Consider the following 21521-nt stretch of genomic DNA (forward strand, 5'->3'; position numbering starts at 1 on the left):
TCACTTTATATGATTGTGCTCTTATTACAGCATTTATGCTGGGAATATTAAGTGTTTGACTGTTCAACAATGAAACAATGTATATATTGCAAACCATTCATGCTGATATTATTGCAACATAGTGAAAGCTGCAAAATGATTACATACTGAAAAGAAGTTACATCAACGAGACTCTTTCTATGTCCATGTCAAAGGTCATGTGATTTTTCGACGACGGACGGGGAGCCGCAGACGACGCCTACCGACGCGCAGGGGTATTGCTACGCAAAAATTTCCGGATCCAGTCTGACGCCTGGGGATATTCTAAGGTAAGGAATCTATCACTAACGTGTCTCTTTTAGATGCTGTGTTCACTGTGTGATCAAGAGCACTTGATGCTCGAAACGCATCAACAAAGAAGGCTGGATTAATAAAATATTTCCTACCTCGAGTCGTGGGGTCCGCTTCTTCTTTTCGCCGTTGTGGAGGTTTGGAAGAAAAGTGTGCTGATATATATGTATATGTTTTGCACATCCATTCTGCTGTAGTTATTCTGGATGCTAAATCAACTCTTGAGAGCCTATCCCTTCTGAGTCTTAGTTATCTTGTTCCTTTGTACACGCTTTCCCTTTGGTCCCTTTTCTCCTCTGACTTCCTGTGTTTACCTGGGCAGAGCTGTACTCTTCTTTCTGCTTACGTTTTCTACCCAGTCACCAGTACTTGCCCAAGTAAACATTCAAAAATTGGGGAATCTACCCTTAGCTAAGCCGCAAGGCAATCTATGCATTTTAAATGTCAGTGACTTTGATTTTTTTTATAAATGGTAAAAATGTGGTCCGAGATCTTGCACACAGACGGGACAAGTGTAATGCAATTACTATCAATGAAGATCCTATGATGTAGAAAGACCTGTTTCTTTTCTGGGTTAGCTAGACAGAAATTTAAAATATCTTCCTGCCACTGTTCTTCATTATCATCACACCACATTTTCTGGACATTTCATTTCGCTTTTTTGCAGGTGAATATGGTAAATTGCTTAAAGTATTGGGTTTTTCACCTGACTATCCTGATTTGACACAACATGGTGAGGATGGCCTCTGGTGTCTGGAGAGGAAGCATGACTGTATCCAACTCCCTTTGCCTTCGACAAATTTCAGATCCTGTCTTCCTTCATGCAGTAACTTTGCACATGCTGAAGTTGCTTTGGCAGCGTCATGGCTGAAACATGTCTACCTAGATAGGACATGAGCAGCGAAATAGAGCCTCTAGTGCCCGACATCCTTTTTTAATCACCACTACACCACCCATCTAATAAAAGAAAGATTTTGAGCATGGGTAGGTGCATGGGTTTTTTAGTTGCCTGGATCCCCCATTACGCCCATCATCTATAAATAGCCCCTCTATTCACAACGAGAGCCGCCTGCCACTAGAGCATTCTCTGGCGAGCGGGGAATGGCCAATGAAGAAGCACAACACCCAGTGGAGTGTTAGGCCACTCTGTTCTTTTTTTGGAAATACCCCTGGGGTCCTATCTCCAGTAGCTGGGACGCAAATCATTCTGAATCGAGCAAATTAATCATTAAAGAGGATGTCTGGCTCCCACAGATGGGAGCCATTACTGCTTGGTGCATTTGTTTTTTAGTGTTTGAGAACATCACAACACCACGAAGAGTAAATGTTCCTTTGACTGAATACCTGCAGTTCACAACAAGCACAGGGAAGCAAAGTGTGAGGAGGCAGGACACTGGGAGCACATTCTGTCAAGGGAAAACCACCTGTAACCTGAAGTAATGTATTTATTGCTGGAAAGTTGTATTGACCTTCAGTAACTCTACCACAAGAAGAGCAGATTTTACTTGTGAATCGCATTACTTCCTTCTGGAATGGGCATTATTTACTGTAGGAGGTAATAGCCATTTACTTCTAGCTGTAAGGTGTTCTACTAAGCTGTGATATCAAGTTTTTGTTTAGGCAATAGGCTTTATATTCTGAAAGTATGCTTTATTGATACGTAGAAATAGTAAACACATTTAAAGAAAAATGTATGCTATTCTTGATGCTTTTAATTCATTAAAGCTTCACAGGACTTCCTTAGTTGTGGTTTGACTCCACATTGGGCTCTCTTGACCCTCTGAAACATGATTTGTCTTACCTGGCTTGCTCTGGGCTATCTCTTCTTTGTCTTTAGTATTTTCGGCTTCTTTGGCTGCTGGAGCTACATAGTCATTGGACTCAGGGGATTTCAGTTCACATTTCGTAGGCTTAGATGTTAGATGCTTGTCATTTCCACAGACTGTTCCCCCAACAAAAATAAAATGTAAATTTAAACCATTATATAAAACTCAACAACAAAACGTCTCTAGCATTAAATATCTTTCAAATGTTCAAGTGCTTTCTTAAATTTCATCAGCATGCTGCAGTATTGTACTTTAAAACCACATTGGATATTGGTGCCTTGTTTCTATCTATTGGTACCACTATGAAAAAAGTAGATTCCTTCCCATTGGGATATTACTGAATGGACCATCCTAAGTTAGTGACAACACCGTATCATACGGCTTATACTTTTTATCAAAAACTGTGCGTTTGTTGGACAATATAAAGGTCAAACCTGTGCTAGAGCGATTCTACGTACAACATCGAGATATGTTAGCCTTAAGTTCTGCTAGCTCACAGTGCACGCTCTATACTCCTAACCTGACAAGGTAAGAAATGGATTATGCAACCTCATAAAATGACATATTAACTCCCCAAGAAAATCGAGGTAACAGATCTAGAACCCTTTCGTCTGGTAACTCATGCATACCCAAATAGATACACGACATGGCATTTCAATATTTATTGAAGCATTGTGATTTTTGTGTAACGTATGTGCAACTGCAATAATCAGATTCACACGTTGTGTCTCTAATGGAACATTAGGGACATCCCCTTGGGCACTCCTTTATCTCCTCCCTTGTAGTCAGAGGATTCCACACTTTTTGTATTTCATTACTTAGATATTTTATTAGGTATTTTCAATTTCTTATCTTGAATTCATTCACTCATTAAATTCTCATTGTTTCAACATCAGTGACAAATATTCCTTTGTATTCCAATGCATTTCGGGCGGTATCACAACGCCCTTCATCAGGGAATCAATACTATAGAAAAAACACAAAATTGTAAAAAAACGTCACAAACTAATAAAGGTGATGTGTATTTTCAAAAAGAATAACTGTGCATCCCTACACAAAAACAATAAAGGTCTGCAATTAGGTACACCATGGTTGGCACCTACTGCCCTGTTTTCTACCCTTATTACTACTGAACATATCGGAGTTGCATGCATACACTCACGTGTCACTGTTCTTCTCTTTGGAGGAATATATCTGAAAAAAATATTATGAAAAAACGGGTGTAAGCTCAACGCTCTGACCGCACCTCTTAGAAAGTCACAACGCGGTGATTCCCGGTTATTCTTAAGAGACACTGACCTGATTCTCGCTATCTCGGCGTTTCATTCAACAAACTCTACGACTCCATTGCCGATGGTTGTCAGGGTTACGAACAAGCTATGCTTCTATTTGATGCCGTTCCGTTCACGTGACAAGGAGCGTCATCATGAACAAAAGCTTCTTATAGGAACGGGTTCCTCCTCTAAAAGTAGTTGGACGTGGTTACAAAGCTTCTGCGCTAGTCAGTAGTATGTTTAAAAGTATATAAATTATATTAGAAAAAATTATGGAAAAAAATTACTATCCCCACGGGGATTCGAACCTCTTGTGTCAGGCGATCATAAAAACTAAACTCAAACGCGGTGTGCTACAGGGGACAAGTGGATAATGTGGAGAAAAAGGAAGGTGAAGGAGAGATAATTGTGCACTAAACAATCAATCAAATGGCATTCAATGGTATAAATAAACAAAAACATAATAAACAACATAGTATATGTTATCACAGGTATCCAGTCCAGGGTGAGGGAAAGCATAAACACTGTATTACATGTTCAATTAAAGGTAACATGACAGTTCGCTCCGTTCGTTGAGCCCATTCGGGCTCTGAGTACACAGTTTATGTATCCAATAGTTCTCTCGTTGTAGCAGATGTTTAGTGTTGTCTCTTCCTTCTATTTTCTCTGCTACTTCCAACACCATGTATTGCAATTGAGAGATGTTGTGTTTTGCCTCCGTGAAATGGGCGGCTACAGTGGATTTTACGCTTTTGAGCCTAATGTTCGATTTGTGTTCTGTTAATCGTGTTCTTATGCTTCTTTCGGTTTTTCCAACATATAGTTTCCCGCACGGGCATTTCAGTGCGTAAATAACATTTTTGGTATTGCATGTGGCATTAACATTGACTTTGATATTGTATCCCTTCATCGGATGATTAATGGTATTGCCTTTTATGATGTTGTTGCAACTTCCACAACTTAGACATGGTTTGGTTCCTTTGAATGATTTGGTTTGAGGTTTTCGCTGCTTGAGGATTTCTCCCACATTTTGGACTCTTGTGTGTGCGAATATTGGAACTTGATCAAAATCATGTTGGAAGTCGGGTTCTGACTTCAGCATATTCCAATGTTTGGTAATAATTCTTTTAAAGTTGTGACTTTGGGTAGAAAATTTGGACACCGCTACTATGCGAGCTTCCTCATGTTTATTGGACGGTTTTAGAAGATCCTTTCTGTCCATCATATCCACTCTTTTTCTCGCTTTGTCTATAACCTCAGTTGGGTAACCTCTATTAGCGAATCTTATGGCCATTTCATCCAAAGAAGCTTTCACCTTGGTGTTGTCCGATGTTATTCTCTTGACTCTTGTCATTTGTGAATAAGGCAAATGTTGTTTTAAACTTGGTTGGTGGAAGCTGGTGTAATGTAGTATGTTGTTTCTGTCAGTTTCCTTTCGGTATATAGTTGTTTCAAAGCCTTTATTGGTTAAGTTGATTCTCATATCCAAAAATGTTATTGAAGACTCTGACATTTCCCAAGTGAGTTGTATACGGCTGTCTTCTTGATTGAATTCACATAGTGCTGTTTCTAGCAGTGTTTTGGAAGATTTCCATAAGATGAAAATGTCATCTATATATCGGACCATGAATTTGAGATTGTCCTTCCAGATTGGTTTAGAGAACATATTGAGTTCTTCGTAGCTTTGCATGAAAATATTAGCGTACACCGGGGCCGCCGAATTTCCCATTGCCGTTCCTGTGAGTTGCTGATACCACTGTTCGCCATATTTGAAATAACTTTGGTATAGCGTGAATGTCATTAATTCGATAAGGAAAACCTGAAAGTCCTGTTTCAAATCTGTATTTACTAGGGCTCTTTCAACTGCTTCCATTCCAAGGTTGTGCGGTATTGAAGTGTACAGAGACCGTACGTCAGCTGTACACATAATCAATTTTTCATTCAGATCTGGATGAATTTCGTCCAATTTTTTTAAAAAGTCAGTTGTGTCCTTGACATATGTCCTCATGTTTCTTACTGTGGGTTGAAGGTGTTTGTCAATTAATTGACCAATTGGTTCATGAAGACTTCCTTTCGTTGATACAATGGGTCGTAGGGGAGGATCCATCAAGTTTTTATGGATTTTAGGTATCATGTAGAATACCGGACTTTTTGGATTTGGTTTCACTAGAAGATTCTTAGTTTTGATGTTAATGGTGCCCATTTCGTATGCTTTATTCACAATGTTGTCTAGAGTTTTGGAGAATTCACTGGTAGGATTCACGTCAAGTGGTAGGTAGGTGTTTATGTCTGACAGGTGTTCACTAACCTTCTCTTCATACATGGAGTTGTTCATAATTACAAGGGCGCCTCCCTTGTCTGCTTTTGTGAACCTTAGATCTGTATTGTTAGCCAGTTTCTTTAAGGTGTCCAAATCTTTCCGTGTCATATTTCTTTTAGACTTTTTCTCACAATTAAGTTGGGCTAGATCCTGTTTCACCATTTTCTCATACAAATCCAAAGTTTTATGACTTGTTGGCGCTTGAAAATTGCTGGAAGCCCTTAATCCACACAGCTGATCATCAGTCTCTTTGTTTGTTTGAGGAAGTACATGGTCAAAGAAATATCGAAGTCTGAGTTTTCGCATGAGTTTGTAAAAACTCACTTCTAGTTCTAATGTGCTAGTATTGGTTGTGGGGACATAAGAAGTCCCACGTTGTAGTAAACTAAGTTCATATTCACTTGGTTGAAAGTTGCTAATATTGATAACCAATTGATTCACGTTACTGTTTTCTTCTTGTCTTTGTCTTTTTTTGGAATCGTGGTGCTCCTCGTATTGGGGTGTTCCTTCTCTTTGTCCTTTTCTTTTGCCTTTTCCTCTCCGGGGTCGCCTTTTTGGGCCTGACCTTGCTCTAAAAAAGGATTTACTGTTGTTGGTTTGCTTGTCGTTGGTTGTTCTGTTTGTGTGTCGTCTTGTGTCCTCTCTCCTGATTGAGCTCTTGGTTCAGCCCGTGCTTGTTCTCGCTGATTTGAACTTGGTTGGTGTCTTTGGGATCTTTGGGAAGTGTCACTTCCTGTGGAAGAGGTATCCGTATTCGGTGAATATGGTCGATTTTTTTCTCTTTTGGGCGTAGATATCAGCCCATGTATATACCTCCCCCAACTTATAGTCGAGGGTATCCCTTTTAAATTTTCGAATCTTTCTTTCATTAATCTCTTTAGTGTGTTTTTCCATCTGTTCTTTAATATCATTTATTGTCTGTGATAATTCGTCCTCGGTTAGCATTTTTGATAACTCCTCTGATACTTCTCCAATTTCTTTTGTTAGTTCATCTAGTATTCCTGATAGTTCCTCTATTATCAGTAGGATGAGGTCCAGTGAACATTTATTGAGGATTGCAAACCACTTATCCTGGAATTGCTTAGAATTCTTACAAAGTGAGGGTTTAAGGGAGATTCTTAGGCCTCTCGGAATGCGCTGTGCTCGATGATACTTTATCAATGTACTCGCATGGAGCTTTTGGTTTATTTGTCTTTTGGTCAAGTAGATGAATTGTTTGACATTTTGTTCCTTACCCCGGGTAGAGGGTTCCTGTGATAATTCTTCCCTTATTAACGAATAAATTCGATCTGCTTCTGTCTCTTTGAAAGCGAAAGTCTCTGCCCTAGCATCTGTGCTTTTTGTTATATCTTCATAGTTACTCATGGTTCTTTGGTGTGCTACTCCTTCCGAGGGGACTCACTAAATTGAATATGTACAGTGGGGTAAGTGCACAACCTATGTTTAACACAGTTCGTTTCTTTTTGGGTGCTCCGTGGGTGGCGGCCAACGTTCCTGGGCGCCTGATTGACAGATTCACACGTTGTGTCTCTAATGGAACATTAGGGACATCCCCTTGGGCACTCCTTTATCTCCTCCCTTGTAGTCAGAGGATTCCACACTTTTTGTATTTCATTACTTAGATATTTTATTAGGTATTTTCAATTTCTTATCTTGAATTCATTCACTCATTAAATTCTCATTGTTTCAACATCAGTGACAAATATTCCTTTGTATTCCAATGCATTTCGGGCGGTATCACAACGCCCTTCATCAGGGATTCAATACTATAGAAAAAACACAAAATTGTAAAAAAACGTCACAAACTAATAAAGGTGATGTGTATTTTCAAAAAGAATAACTGTGCATCCCTACACAAAAACAATAAAGGTCTGCAATTAGGTACACCATGGTTGGCACCTACTGCCTTGTCACGTGAACGGAACGGCATCAAATAGAAGCATAGCTTGTTCGTAACCCTGACAACCATCGGCAATGGAGTCGTAGAGTTTGTTGAATGAAACGCCGAGATAGCGAGAATCAGGTCAGTGTCTCTTAAGAATAACCGTGAATCACCGCGTTGTGACTTTCTAAGAGGTGCGGTCAGAGCGTTGAGCTTACACCCGTTTTTTCATAATATTTTTTTCAGATATATTCCTCCAAAGAGAAGAACAGTGACACGTGAGTGTATGCATGCAACTCCGATATGTTCAGTAGTAATAAGGGTAGAAAACAGGGCAGTAGGTGCCAACCATGGTGTACCTAATTGCAGACCTTTATTGTTTTTGTGTAGGGATGCACAGTTATTCTTTTTGAAAATACACATCACCTTTATTAGTTTGTGACGTTTTTTTACAATTTTGTGTTTTTTCTATAGTATTGATTCCCTGATGAAGGGCGTTGTGATACCGCCCGAAATGCATTGGAATACAAAGGAATATTTGTCACTGATGTTGAAACAATGAGAATTTAATGAGTGAATGAATTCAAGATAAGAAATTGAAAATACCTAATAAAATATCTAAGTAATGAAATACAAAAAGTGTGGAATCCTCTGACTACAAGGGAGGAGATAAAGGAGTGCCCAAGGGGATGTCCCTAATGTTCCATTAGAGACACAACGTGTGAATCTGTCAATCAGGCGCCCAGGGACGTTGGCCGCCACCCACGGAGCACCCAAAAAGAAACGAACTGTGTTAAACATAGGTTGTGCACTTACCCCACTGTATACAACTGCAATAATCAACAGAAAGAAACAGAACAGAGTGATTAGCATTATGGGTTTGGTGAAGACTATAATAAGTAAGTAAGTACTATAATATTATGTACTACTACCTAGCCCTTCCTGAGGTAGTGTGCCTAAGGTGGGTGAATCTGCCAAATCCATGTAGAGTGATCGAACTTCCCCGTTACCTCATCAGGGAGCCTGTTCTTGGTGGAGAGCTGGGCATCATCTCTTGCAGAGGTAAACTGGAATCAGCTAGGCTAGAATTCCATCATGGGGTGACCTCACAGTGCCAACAAAATGCTCCTCTCAATAAACAATGGCGTGATGTTGTTCATATAATAAACATCATCCATGCTGCCATGCCAAAGTCCCAGTCTGGCTGCCATTATTGATTCTACCCTGACAAAGCTGTCGTAGAGTGGACAATCATAACAACACTTTGCGCAGTGAACTTAAGCTTCTGTACAGAATGTTCAGTGTTCTGATAGTATGGCTACAAAGTTGCGCAAATGTAAGCCGTTATTTCATGGAACATTATCCATATAAGCACGAAAGCGGAAGTGTGTCACATGTAAAAATTCAGGAAAAGAGTTCAAGTTTAAACGTGAGCATGTAAAATGGAGGTGTTCTGCCCGGGACTAAAATGTGAACACTTGACACCAACTCCTTGGACGTAAGGTGACTAAAAAAGGTTCCCAAAACTATGCTAAAATAAAAGTTAAATATATATTTATTAAACCATACATTCTAAAAAAGCATCACGTTTTTTTAATAACAAAGAGCATAGCAAAAGCCTGTAGGAAGGTGGATATCTGACTAGGGTTGCCCCCAACTGTTTGCCTGGTGTTTAGCTGGTTTTCCGACTTAGTTGACCTGGGGCCCTGCTATTCAGGAACCCAGGCCCACTGCTCTCTCTGTAAAATGGATTCCATGTACTCTAGGTACATATCTAATTGGATACTGAGTCACCTTATCAGCCCCTGCACAGTGTACCTTAGGTACCAAGGGCATAGGTGCACCCAGGGCCTACAGCATGTATTATGCCACCCCTGACTGGCCATCCAAATCTGACACAACTGGCTGATCAATCAGCTGGGGCAAGGTGGTGTAATCACCCTTTACTATAGATATAGTATCCCTATATCTAACCCTAAAATGGACACATATCCTCCTATCAGTCACTCCTATGGCAGGCCTTATCAATCCTGAAGGCAGAGTGCTTGGAATTATGTGAGATGGTGCTCTAGCATGAGCTGAGCCTGTCTGCAGCTTTCGGAACCAAGTCCTTTAGCTGTTTCCATGATAACGCTATACCATATACTCTTAAGTGCATTATAACCCTCGCGATTATTGCTAACCTTGGTATAGCATCATCAAAACATGTCGAGTAAGGTGTCATACGAATTGGAATACTACCCCCTCGCCAGTTCTGGCGACGGGGGTAGCATTCCACCCTTCTAGAGGGACGTGACATGTACTCCGCCGGAGACCAGAGGCCTCTGATCTCCGCCTCTCGCATGTGGCCTTCCCAGCCCTGGAGGGACGCGTCCGTCACAACTACGTACTCCGGTTGGGGAAGGGAGAGGGATCTGCCGCTGACCCAATTGTGATCTGTGAGCCACCACTGCAGCTGTCTCGCAGTGCCCTCCGGGATCAGGACGTGGTCGGACAGGTTGCCCTGATGCTGGGCCCACTGAAACTTCAGGTCCCACTGCAGAGCCCGCATCCGCCACCTGGCGTGATGCACCAGTAGGATGCAGGAGGCCATCAGCCCTAGAAGCCGCAGCGTCAACCTGACCGAGATCCGAGATAAAGGCTGAAAGAGTGGGATGAGAGCCTGAATATCCTGGACCCGCTGTTGCGGCGGATAAACCCGAAACTGCGCCGAGTCTAGAATCGCTCCGATGAAGAGGAGCTTGCGAGAGAGGCACAGGTGTGACTTCGGCACATTGATGGAGAACCCCAGCTGGTGCAGGAGATGCGCCGTAGTCTGGAGGTGGCTGACGACTGTCTGGGGCGAGCCCTCCTTCAACAACCAGTCGTTGAGGTAGGGCAAGACTGAAACCCCTAGCCTGCTCAGCTGCGACCACCGCCATCACCTTTGTGAACACCTGTGGGGCGCTGGTAAGGCCGTAGGGGAGCACGGTATACTGAAAGTGCTCGTGGCCAACCGTGAACCGCAGGTAGCACCGGTGGGGCGGCAGGACGGGAATGTGAAAGTAAGCGTCCTGCAAGTCCAACGCTAGCATCCAGTCTCCTAGGTCCAGGGCAGCTAAAACCTGAGCCAGTGTCAGCATCTTGAACTTCTTCCGGAGGAAGCCGTTGACGTTCCGAAGGTCCAAGATAGGGCGTAGGCCCCCTTTGCCCTTCTTGGGTACCAGAAAGTAGTGGGAGTAGCAACCATACCCTACTTCTGGCCCAGGAATGCGCTCGATGGCCCCCCTGGCCAAGAGGGCCGTAACTTCCTCCTGCAGAAGTCACAAATGATCCCCCGATACACGGTGGTTCTGCGGTGGCATGGCTGGAGGAGTCGCCTCGAAGGGGAGGGAGTAGCCCCTTCGGACGATCTGCAGCACCCACCTGTCCGACGTGACAGTGCGCCAGTGGAGGAGGTGATGGCGAACCCTGCCACCCACTGGCGTCACATGGGCCCGAAAGCATAGACTAGGAGGGTTTTGAGGCGGATGCTGCGGGGAAGGTGTGGACTGACCTGGCCGTTGTCCCCTACTGCCACCACGGCCGCCACCGCGTTGGGTATTACCCTGCGGAGCGTGGCTGGCAGCACGTGTGGGTACACCCCTTCCGTGGCCACAAAAGGAGTGAAAGGCAGCCGATTGCTGGCATGGGGCCGAGAGGCCCAAGGACTTGGCCGTGGCCCTGGAGTCCTTAAAACGCTCAAGCGCATGGTCTGCCTTGTCGCCAAAAAGGCGACGGCCATCAAACGGCATGTTCATCAGTGTGTTCTGGACATCGGCCGAGAAATTGGCGGACCTTAACCAGGCGTGGGGTCTGACCGCCACCGTCGTTGCCATCGCTCTGCCCAGTGAGTCAGTGGTATCTAGTCCACACCGGATCGAATATCTGGCTGCACCCTGACCTTCCACAAGGGCTTGGCCGAGTTTGGCCCATACCTCCAACGGACACTCTGGTAGCACTTCCGCGACCATATCCCACAGAGAGTGGGTGTAGCGGCCCAAGAGGGATGCGGTGTTGGAAGACCGCAGTCCCAGGCTAAGGGAGGAGAAGATCTTTTTGCCATACTGCTCGTACCTCTTGGATTCCCTGTCCGGCGGAGCAGACGGGAATGCGGTCTGGGAATTGGAGGCCTGGATGACTTGGCTCTCAGGGGTGGGGTGGGTGGACAGGAAACATGGGTCACCCGGGGCCGGGCGGTGGCGTTTGGCCACGTTTCTATCTACGGGCGAACCCGTAGCGGGCTTGGACCAAGTGCCCAAAAGAACGTCAGTTAAGGCCTCGTTAAACGGCAGCAGAGGCTCGGCTGAGCATGACTGCGGCTTAAGGACCTCGGTGAGGAGGTTAGTCCTCACGGCCGCGACGGGGAGCTCAAGGCCCAAGGCCTTGGCTGCCCTCATCAACACCACACTATAGGTTTCCCCCTCCTCCGTAGCCACGCTAGGAGGGGAGACAAAGCCAGTGTCAGGCGAGGTGTCTAAACCACTGGCTTCCCCAAGGTCACCTGTCCAGTCCTCATAAGACTGACACTTACGTGCCAGAGGGTCCTCAGACCCCTCCCAATCCTCCTCATGACCCATCACCTGGTACTCAGGATCAGCAAAGGATGGGGCCGGTTCATGGAAAGTGAACTCACCAAGCGGCATCTGAATCGGCGCCGGAACCGGGTTGAGGGAGGCGTCGGGGACGGCGCCGCCCGAGGACGGCGCCAGGGGCGACACCTCTGGGGTCGTCGCTGGGGAGGTCGTTAAGTCCACCTGCGACGACCCGGATCCGGAACCGGATCCAGCGGGGCCCTGCGGCACCGGGCCCAAAGGTGCAGGCGGCGTCAGGGCCAAAGCATCCGACGGCTTCGGGCCGAAGCCCCCGACCCGCTAGGACCCCTAGACGGGGCCGCTGGGCCCTAAGGCGCCACGGAACCCGTCGGGGGAGAGAGGGACCTCATGGCCATGAGGAACCGCTCGATCTCCCCCGGCGTCGCGTTAGGCCCAGGGACCGGAGGATATGAAGCTGGACGCGACGCCTTGTTCCTGATTAGCACTTCTTGCAGTGCTCTCTTGATTCCTGAGCTGTAGCTATTCCCTATTCTTGATTAGCAGTGCTTGCAGAGCTCTCTGGAGTCCTGAGCTGTAGCTATCTTGGGTTCTAAATTCGCAACTGCCTGTAGTGTCACATTTATTCCGGTTCCAGAGCTATAGCATTTCTTGTTCCTGAATTAACACTGTCTTCAGTGCTACCTTGACTCCTAATCCTTAGCTATTGTTTCTTTCATTCATGAACTAACTAGTACTATTTAATGCACCACTGAATCCACTCGCCTGTATTTCCTTTGTCCCAGTTCCAGCTTTTCTTCCCATTACCTCTATTTAGGCCCTTAGTTGCTGTCTTCCTATTGTACTGTCTTGCTTCTTGTTTCCTTGTATGTTTGTTACTCACTTTCTACCAAGTATGTCCTTGTTCCCCTTCTTTCCTGTTAAGCATTTCTCCTTGCTAGCTCCTTGTCTATTGAGCTTGTGATTAGTTCTACACCCTTGCTGTTACTGCCTTGCTTGTTCCTGTTTCATCGCAAGGATCCGTGAGCACAGCTGACAACCTAGGTGGTGTTTCTTGTCTACTATGACTATTGTTTTTGAGTTACACTTATAACATCACGATAAGTATCAGCTCCACAGACCCTGCCTTTGAATGTATATCCTAGATGTGGGTATTTGCAGTCAGTATCTGTAACAGAAATTGTGGGTGAGGAACTGACTGAGCTTTACTGTGGAGCTCCCGAAGGCTTTAACCCACATTTCCTTTATTGTTAATGTTGTTGCGTGTGTGTATGTATGTATGTATGTATGTATGTATTTATGTATGTATGTGTATATATATTGTCAGGTAATCTGCAGCCTAATATATATATATATATATATATATATATATATATATATATATATATATATATATATTTAGGCTGCAGATTACCTGACAACCCGATCATCACTTTCAGGAAAGCGAAGAGTATGCGTAACAACTTAGTGAAAGCAAGTCCTGAACTAGGTAGTGGCAGTACCTGGTTAAAACCTAAAGATGGGTTTTACAAGTGTTCCCTATGTAGAGCATGTCAATTCGGCATCACTACCACCCACCATGAAATTCCATTCTCCACAGCCAAAATTGCGATTAGAGGTAATTACAATTGCCATACTGATTATGCTGTGTATGTTCTGGTGTGCACCTGTGGCTTGCGGTATGAGGGCAGCACAAAGGTACAGGTGCACGCCCGGATTTTGCAGCATCTGAGGGCAATTGTTAATAACGATGAGAGTTATTCTGTCACACGTCATTTCAAAGCAACACACAATAATGATTTATCTTGTTTATCTTATTTTGTGATTGACACAATTGCACCTCTTAGGAGAGGGGGTGTGTTATGTCCCATGGAGGTGAGCAGTCTCGAACACTGCATTGAGACGTGGTTTGCAGGTGGAAACTACAGTTCCCATGATCCTCGGCGATGCGCGCGACGCCTCATGCCGATGACGTCACACGCGGAAGCTTCAAGACGGAGCCCTGGACAATAGTGCCTCGCCGTTGATTCTACATTCTTCAAGAAGACACAGTAGGGGTGTTATCACCAAGTTCCCGAGTATCCTTTTTCGTGAGCCACAAGGCTCGTTAGGTTTCAAGTTCCTCGAGTATCCTGGTTGAGCTTTTGCTCGAGTGGGAGGTGAGTATTGAGTGTGGTTTGGATCAGTTGGCTGGAGGCTCCAGTTCTCGAGAAACTGAGGTGGAGCTTTCGTTCTGTTTACTCGTATCGGACTTTTCCTGGACTCTCCGTTTTCGAGAGTGACCTTGTCTTTGTTGGTATTAGCGCCCGGATATGGGCCTTGGATCGAGTTACCTCATTTTATGATTCTTTCCTTGAGAATACGTGACTTTATTTCCATACCCTCGGAGCCAGTTATGCATTGACTGGGGCAATTGCTCTCTAATTGAAGAGACACAAGTATACTTTTATTAGGAGTTTTCCTTGGGTACTCTGGAACTGCACATGGTTGGACATCATGCCATACTGATGTTTACTTTCTGTTTTGCTGAAGAATTATTCAGCAATCTTTTGACCTGGTCCCGATGTGATATGCAGAAAGGTATTCCTTTATTGGAGTGTCTGATTTCAATTATTCATGGTACAGCCCTCCCGGTGAAGCTAACCAGGAGAACATATCTATTGAGGGATCTGTGACTAACTATTGCGTTATCTTTTGGAATTTCTTGCAACAGGGGTTTAATGAGCTTCGCCTGGCAGGCTGTTTTCCATTGCCCTCTGTTGAAGCCTTTTCTGTGATTACAGTTGGTACGTGTGCACAGTACTAAAGTGTTGTTATGTCCTGTACTTGTGATTGGAAAGATAACCTGTAGCTCTTTGCATTCTAGATTTGTGATATATGTTCTACCTTCCGATTGCCAGGCAAAGCCAACCTTTTTCCTTCCTACAGGTACTAAGATTATGAGCCCATCTATCTCTTGTGATACATTGTTTTATGCATCTGGGTAACTTGTCTCTAATGTATGTGCTTGACTCATAGTACCTTGTTCTTGTTGCAGCTTCCTCTCCCCGCTGTCCCCATCCTACCCTACCTGATATCCCTCGCTTGACCACTCCTGCGTGTCTGTGTTCATTCAGACCTAGGGGCTGTCAAGAGGTGGAACCCCTTGAGCATCGTATGATCCTGAGGACACCCGGACCTGACAGGGTGATAGAGATAAAATGCTGAGGCGTAAGGAAGCTGGGTATATAGTTGAGCTGGACAGTAAACAACCAAATGGATTGAACACAACAGAAGATTTACACCACTTCCTGTAATGTGTTGATTATAAATGAAATGTGCATATAAAACGATGGTGACTCTTGTAAGATCTGTTTAGGGTTAAGGTTGCCCATACTATATCAGTATTAGTATTTTTAGCTGCTAGGCATCTGTACAGTTCGCTTGCCTAGATTGGTCAGCCAGTACGAACAAAATTAGCCCAATAATAAGTATTTCTCTGTCAACCAGTCTACTTTCTTTTAAAAGTCAAGTCACTGTATAATTTGTGTAACATACACCTTTTGGTAGGATTTATTGTTTATAGAGCATAATTTAGTATGCATGTTTGGTTTATTATGAATTCATGAGCACAATTTCTGCACATAAAATGATTTAATTAATCACATATTCAATGGACAAGAAGCGAAATTATCTTTATGTAGCAGCTTGTCGCTATGATTTAGTCGTATTGTTGTGAACGGTTCTCAATTGCAATAGAGTGGATAAATGCATAATAGATGAATTAATGGAATCTTTGCATTCATGCAGGAATTTTTATTCAAATATATATATTTTTTGTACGAGAAATGGAATATATATAGATATATATATATATATATATAAAATTATGTATATATTTGGAATATCTTTTAACTGACATAAATATATACATTGATTTTATAATGTTTGATATATTTATATATTTGTAATCTAACCCGATGTATATATATTGCACTTTGTCACTTTATATGATTGTGCTCTTATTACAGCATTTATGCTGGGAATATTAAGTGTTTGACTGTTCAACAATGAAACAATGTATATATTGCAAACCATTCATGCTGATATTATTGCAACATAGTGAAAGCTGCAAAATGATTACATACTGAAAAGAAGTTACATCAACGAGACTCTTTCTATGTCCATATCAAAGGTCATGTGATTTTCCGACGACGGACGGGGAGCCGCAGACGACGCCTACCGACGCGCAGGGGTATTGCTACGCAAAAATTTCCGGATCCAGTCTGACGCCTGGGGATATTCTAAGGTAAGGAATCTATCACTAACGTGTCTCTTTTAGATGCTGTGTTCACTGTGTGATCAAGAGCACTTGATGCTCGAAACGCATCAACAAAGAAGGCTGGATTAATAAAATATTTCCTACCTCGAGTCGTGGGGTCCGCTTCTTCTTTTCGCCGTTGTGGAGGTTTGGAAGAAAAGTGTGCTGATATATATGTATATGTTTTGCACATCCATTCTGCTGTAGTTATTCTGGATGCTAAATCAACTCTTGAGAGCCTATCCCTTCTGAGTCTTAGTTATCTTGTTCCTTTGTACACGCTTTCCCTTTGGTCCCTTTTCTCCTCTGACTTCCTGTGTGATCCTGGGCGGAGCTGTACTCTTCTTTCTGCTTACGTTTTCTACCCAGTCACCAGTACTTGCCCAAGTCCCTGTCTGTGTCCCAGACATAATCCTCGAGAGTCTCTGACAGAAACAGTATTCGATGCTCAGTTTTACATGGCTGATGCATAAATGGCTCTCTTTCCCATTATTTTGTGCATGTTTTTGGAGGATGTTAGGGCAGCAAGGTTGGTGTTATAATGCAACTGTGTTTTTATGTATTATTTTCTTCATTAGGGCATTATTAAAGTAAACATTCAAAAGTTGGGGAATCTACCCTTAGCTAAGCCGCAAGGCAATCTATGCATTTTAAATGTCAGTGACTTTGATTTTTTTTAATAAATGGTAAAAATGTGGTCCGAGATCTTGCACACAGACGGGACAAGTGTAATGCAATTACTATCAATGAAGATCCTATGATGTAGAAAGACCTGTTTCTTTTCTGGGTTAGCTAAACAGAAATTTAAAATATCTTCCTGCCACTGTTCTTCATTATCATCACACCACATTTTCTGGACATTTCATTTCGCTTTTTTGCAGGTGAATATGGTAAATTGCTTAAAGTATTGGGTTTTTCACCTGACTATCCTGATTTGACACAACATGGTGAGGATGGCCTCTGGTGTCTGGAGAGGAAGCATGACTGTATCCAACTCCCTTTGCTTCGACAGATTTCAGATCCTGTCTTCCTTCATGCAGTAACTTTGCACATGCTGAAGTTGCTTTGGCAGCGTCATGGCTGAAACATGTTTACCTGGATAGGACACGAGCAGCGAAATAGAGCCTCTAGTGCCCGACATCCTTTTTTAATCACCACTACACCACCCATCTAATAAAAGAAAGATTTTGAGCATGGGTAGGTGCATGGGTTTTTTAGTTGCCTGGATCCCCCATTACTCCCATCATCTATAAATAGCCCCTCTATTCACAACGAGAGCCGCCTGCCACTAGAGCATTCTCTGGCGAGCGGGGGATGGCCAATGAAGAAGCACAACACCCAGTGGTGTGTTAGGCCATTCTGTTCTTTTTTTGGAAATACCCCTGGGGTCCTATCTCCAGTAGCTGGGATGCAAATCATTCTGAATCGAGCAAATTAATCATTAAAGAGGATGTCTGGCTCCCACAGATGGGAGCCATTACTGCTTGGTGTATTTGTTTTTTAGTGTTTGAGAACATCACAACACCACGAAGAGTAAATGTTCCTTTGACTGAATACCTGCAGTTCACAACAAGCACAGGGAAGCAAAGTGTGAGGAGGCAGGACACTGGGAGCACATTCTGTCAAGGGAAAAACCACCTGTAACCTGAAGTAATGTATTTATTGCTGGAAAGTTGTATTGACCTTCAGTAACTCTACCACAAGAAGAGCAGATTTTACTTGTGAATCGCATTACTTCCTTCTGGAATGGGCATTATTTACTGTAGGAGGTAATAGCCATTTACTTCTAGCTGTAAGGTGTTCTACTAAGCTGTGATATCAAGTTTTTGTTTAGGCAATAGGCTTTATATTCTGAAAGTATGCTTTATTGATACGTAGAAATAGTAAACACATTTAAAGAAAAATGTATGCTATTCTTGATGCTTTTAATTCATTAAAGCTTCACAGGACTTCCTTAGTTGTGGTTTGACTCCACATTGGGCTCTCTTAACCCTCTGAAACTTGATTCGTCTTACCTGGCTTGCTCTGGGCTATCTCTTCTTTGTCTTTAGTATTTTCGGCTTCTTTGGCTGCTGGAGCTACATAGTCATTGGACTCAGGGGATTTCAGTTCACATTTCGTAGGCTTAGATGTTAGATGCTTGTCATTTCCACAGACTGTTCCCCCAACAAAAATAAAATGTAAATTTAAACCATTATAAAAAACTCAACAACAAAACGTCTCTAGCATTAAATATCTTTCAAATGTTCAAGTGCTTTCTTAAATTTCATCAGCATGCTGCAGTATTGTACTTTAAAACCACACTGGATATTGGTGCCTTGTTTCTATCTATTGGTACCACTATGAAAAAAGTAGATTTCTTCCCATTGGGATATTACTGAATGGACCATCCTAAGTTAGTGACAACACCGTGTCATACGGCTTATACTTTTTACCAAAAACTGTGCGTTTGTTGGACAACATAAAGGTCAAACCTGTGCTAGAGCGATTCTACGTACAACATCGAGATATGTTAGCCTTAAGTTCTGCTAGCTCACAGTGCACGCTCTATACTCCTAACCTGACAAGGTAAGAAATGGATTATGCAACCTGATAAAATGACATATTAACTCCCCAAGAAAATCGAGGTAACAGATCTAGAACCCTTTCGTCTGGTAACTCATGCATACCCAAATAGATACACGACATGGCATTTCAATATTTATTGAAGCATTGTGATTTTTGTGTAACGTATGTGCAACTGCAATAATCAACAGAAAGAAACAGAACAGAGTGATTAGCATTATGGGTTTGGTGAAGACTATAATAAGTAAGTAAGTACTATAATATTATGTACTACTACCTAGCCCTTCCTGAGGTAGTGTGCCTAAGGTGGGTGAATCTGCCAAATCCATGTAGAGTGATCGAACTTCCCCGTTACCTCATCAGGGAGCCTGTTCTTGGTGGAGAGCTGGGCATCATCTCTTGCAGAGGTAAACAGGAATCAGCTAGGCTAGAATTCCATCATGGGGTGACCTCAGAGTGCCAACAAAATGCTCCTCTCAATAAACAACGGCGTGATGTTGTTCATATAATAAACATCATCCATGCTGCCATGCCAAAGTCCCAGTCTGGCTGCCATTATTGATTCTACCCTGACAAAGCTGTCGTAGAGTGGACAATCATAACAACACTTTGCGCAGTGAACTTAAGCTTCTGTACTGAATGTTCAGTGTTCTGATAGTATGGCTACAAAGTTGCGCAAATGTAAGCCGTTATTTCATGGAACATTATCCATATAAGCACGAAAGCGGAAGTGTGTCACATGTAAAAATTCAGGAAAAGAGTTCAAGTTTAAACGTGAGCATGTAAAATGGAGGTGTTCTGCCCGGGACTAAAATGTGAACACTTGACACCAACTCCTTGGATGTAAGGTGACTAAAAAAGGTTCCCAAAACTATGCTAAAATAAAGGTTAAATATATATTTTTTAAACCATACATTCTAAAAAAGCATCACGTTTTTTTAATAACAAAGAGCATAGCAAAAGCCTGTAGGAAGGTGGATATCTGACTATGGTTGCCCCCAACTTTTTGGCTGGTGTTTAGCTGGTTTTCCGACTTAGTTGACCTGGGGCCTGCTATTCAGGAGCCCAGGCCCACTGCTCTCTCTGTAAAATGGATTCCATGTACTCTAGGTACATATCTAATTGGATACTGAGTCACCTTATCAGCCCCTGCACAGTGTACCTTAGGTACCAAGGGCATAGGTGCACCCAGGGCCTACCAGGGGCTGCAGCATGTATTATGCCACCCCTGGCTGGCCATCCAAATCTGACACAACTGGCTGATCAATCAGCTGGGGCAAGGTGGTGTAATCACCCTTTGCTATAGATACAGTATCCCTATATCTAACCCTAAAATGGACACATATCCTCCTATCAGTCACTCCTATGGCAGGCCTTATCAATCCTGAAGGCAGAGTGCTTGGATTTATGTGAGATGGTGCTCTAGCATGAGCTGAGCCTGTCTGCAGCTTTCGGAACCAAGTCCTTTAGCTGTTTCCATGATAACGCTATACCATATACTCTTAAGTGCATTATAACCCTCGCGAATATTGCTAACCTTGGTATAGCATCATCAAAACATGTCGAGTAAGGTGTCATACGAATTGGAATACTACCCCCTCGCCAATTCTGGCGACGAGGGCAGCATTCCACCCTTCTAGAGGGACGTGACATGTATGTAACTGTGAACCCCGGTTAAAGTTAACACGAGCCTCAGCATCACAAAATGGATGCTGCCACCACAGACACAAGTCTGACCTCCTGCTGCTGGGAGTCCTTCTAGCGAGGGAGGCTTGGACAAAGGGTTTCCTGCCTTGGGAGGTGCTAGCACCACCCCAGACAGCATTTTGTGTATTGGGTAGGACAGGGCTGAAAGGAATGAGACATGCCTGGGGCACACAAGTTGTCCCTGTGCATATACCAGCCTAAACCAGTTCCTGGGGCTCTCCAGCCCCAGCTCTGGCGCAAGACCGGACAAAGGATAGGGGGTGTAACCACCCTCCTTCCTGGTCCCACCCAGAGGGGGGACCTACTCGTAGTACAGCCCCCTTTAGCCGGATAAAGGTAGGAGCTTGTCCCATTCCAAATAAGATTATCCTGAACAACTTTACAAGAAGAAACTCTGAACTTCGACGTTCTGCTCCACAGAAGACTGAAGAAATCTCCCTTGTGGGCAAGGAGTGTCCACCCTGCACAAGCAGGCACCATCAGCGTCCAGCGTCTTCCCTTTGTCAACTTCCTTCGAGGATCCAGACTTCAGAGCCCGACGAGACCCGGATTCCCAGACCTCTCCGACCTCTACCTACATCTGCAGCACAGCTGAGATCCGTGGGTGCAACGAGACACGTGGGACCCGCCATCTTGAAAGAAGCAGCACTTCGCTCCAGCACGACTTCTGAGGTAACCTCGTCCAAGGGCTTTGGGGACTGAGAAGCCCCGACCCCGAGCAGCTCCTGCACTGAAGACCAGCCCTC

General features: G+C 43.7%; 1 protein-coding gene across 1 annotated transcript in view; it reads right to left on the reverse strand.

Annotated features, from left to right (window-relative positions):
* The window catches only part of ZCWPW1 (zinc finger CW-type and PWWP domain containing 1), a 645937-nt gene that overhangs the window by 92260 nt on the left and 532156 nt on the right, over window positions 1-21521 (reverse strand). The window contains exons 11-12 of the mRNA XM_086945720.1: window positions 18519-18659; window positions 2132-2272 (exon numbers count right to left, since the gene is read on the reverse strand). Of these exons, the coding sequence (XP_086801846.1) occupies window positions 2132-2272; window positions 18519-18659 (282 nt within the window). The remainder of the gene's footprint in view (window positions 1-2131; window positions 2273-18518; window positions 18660-21521) is intronic.

The sequence above is a fragment of the Lissotriton vulgaris genome, chromosome 12 (assembly GCF_964263255.1).
Source record: "Lissotriton vulgaris chromosome 12, aLisVul1.2, whole genome shotgun sequence".
Taxonomy (NCBI): Eukaryota; Metazoa; Chordata; class Amphibia; order Caudata; family Salamandridae; genus Lissotriton; species Lissotriton vulgaris.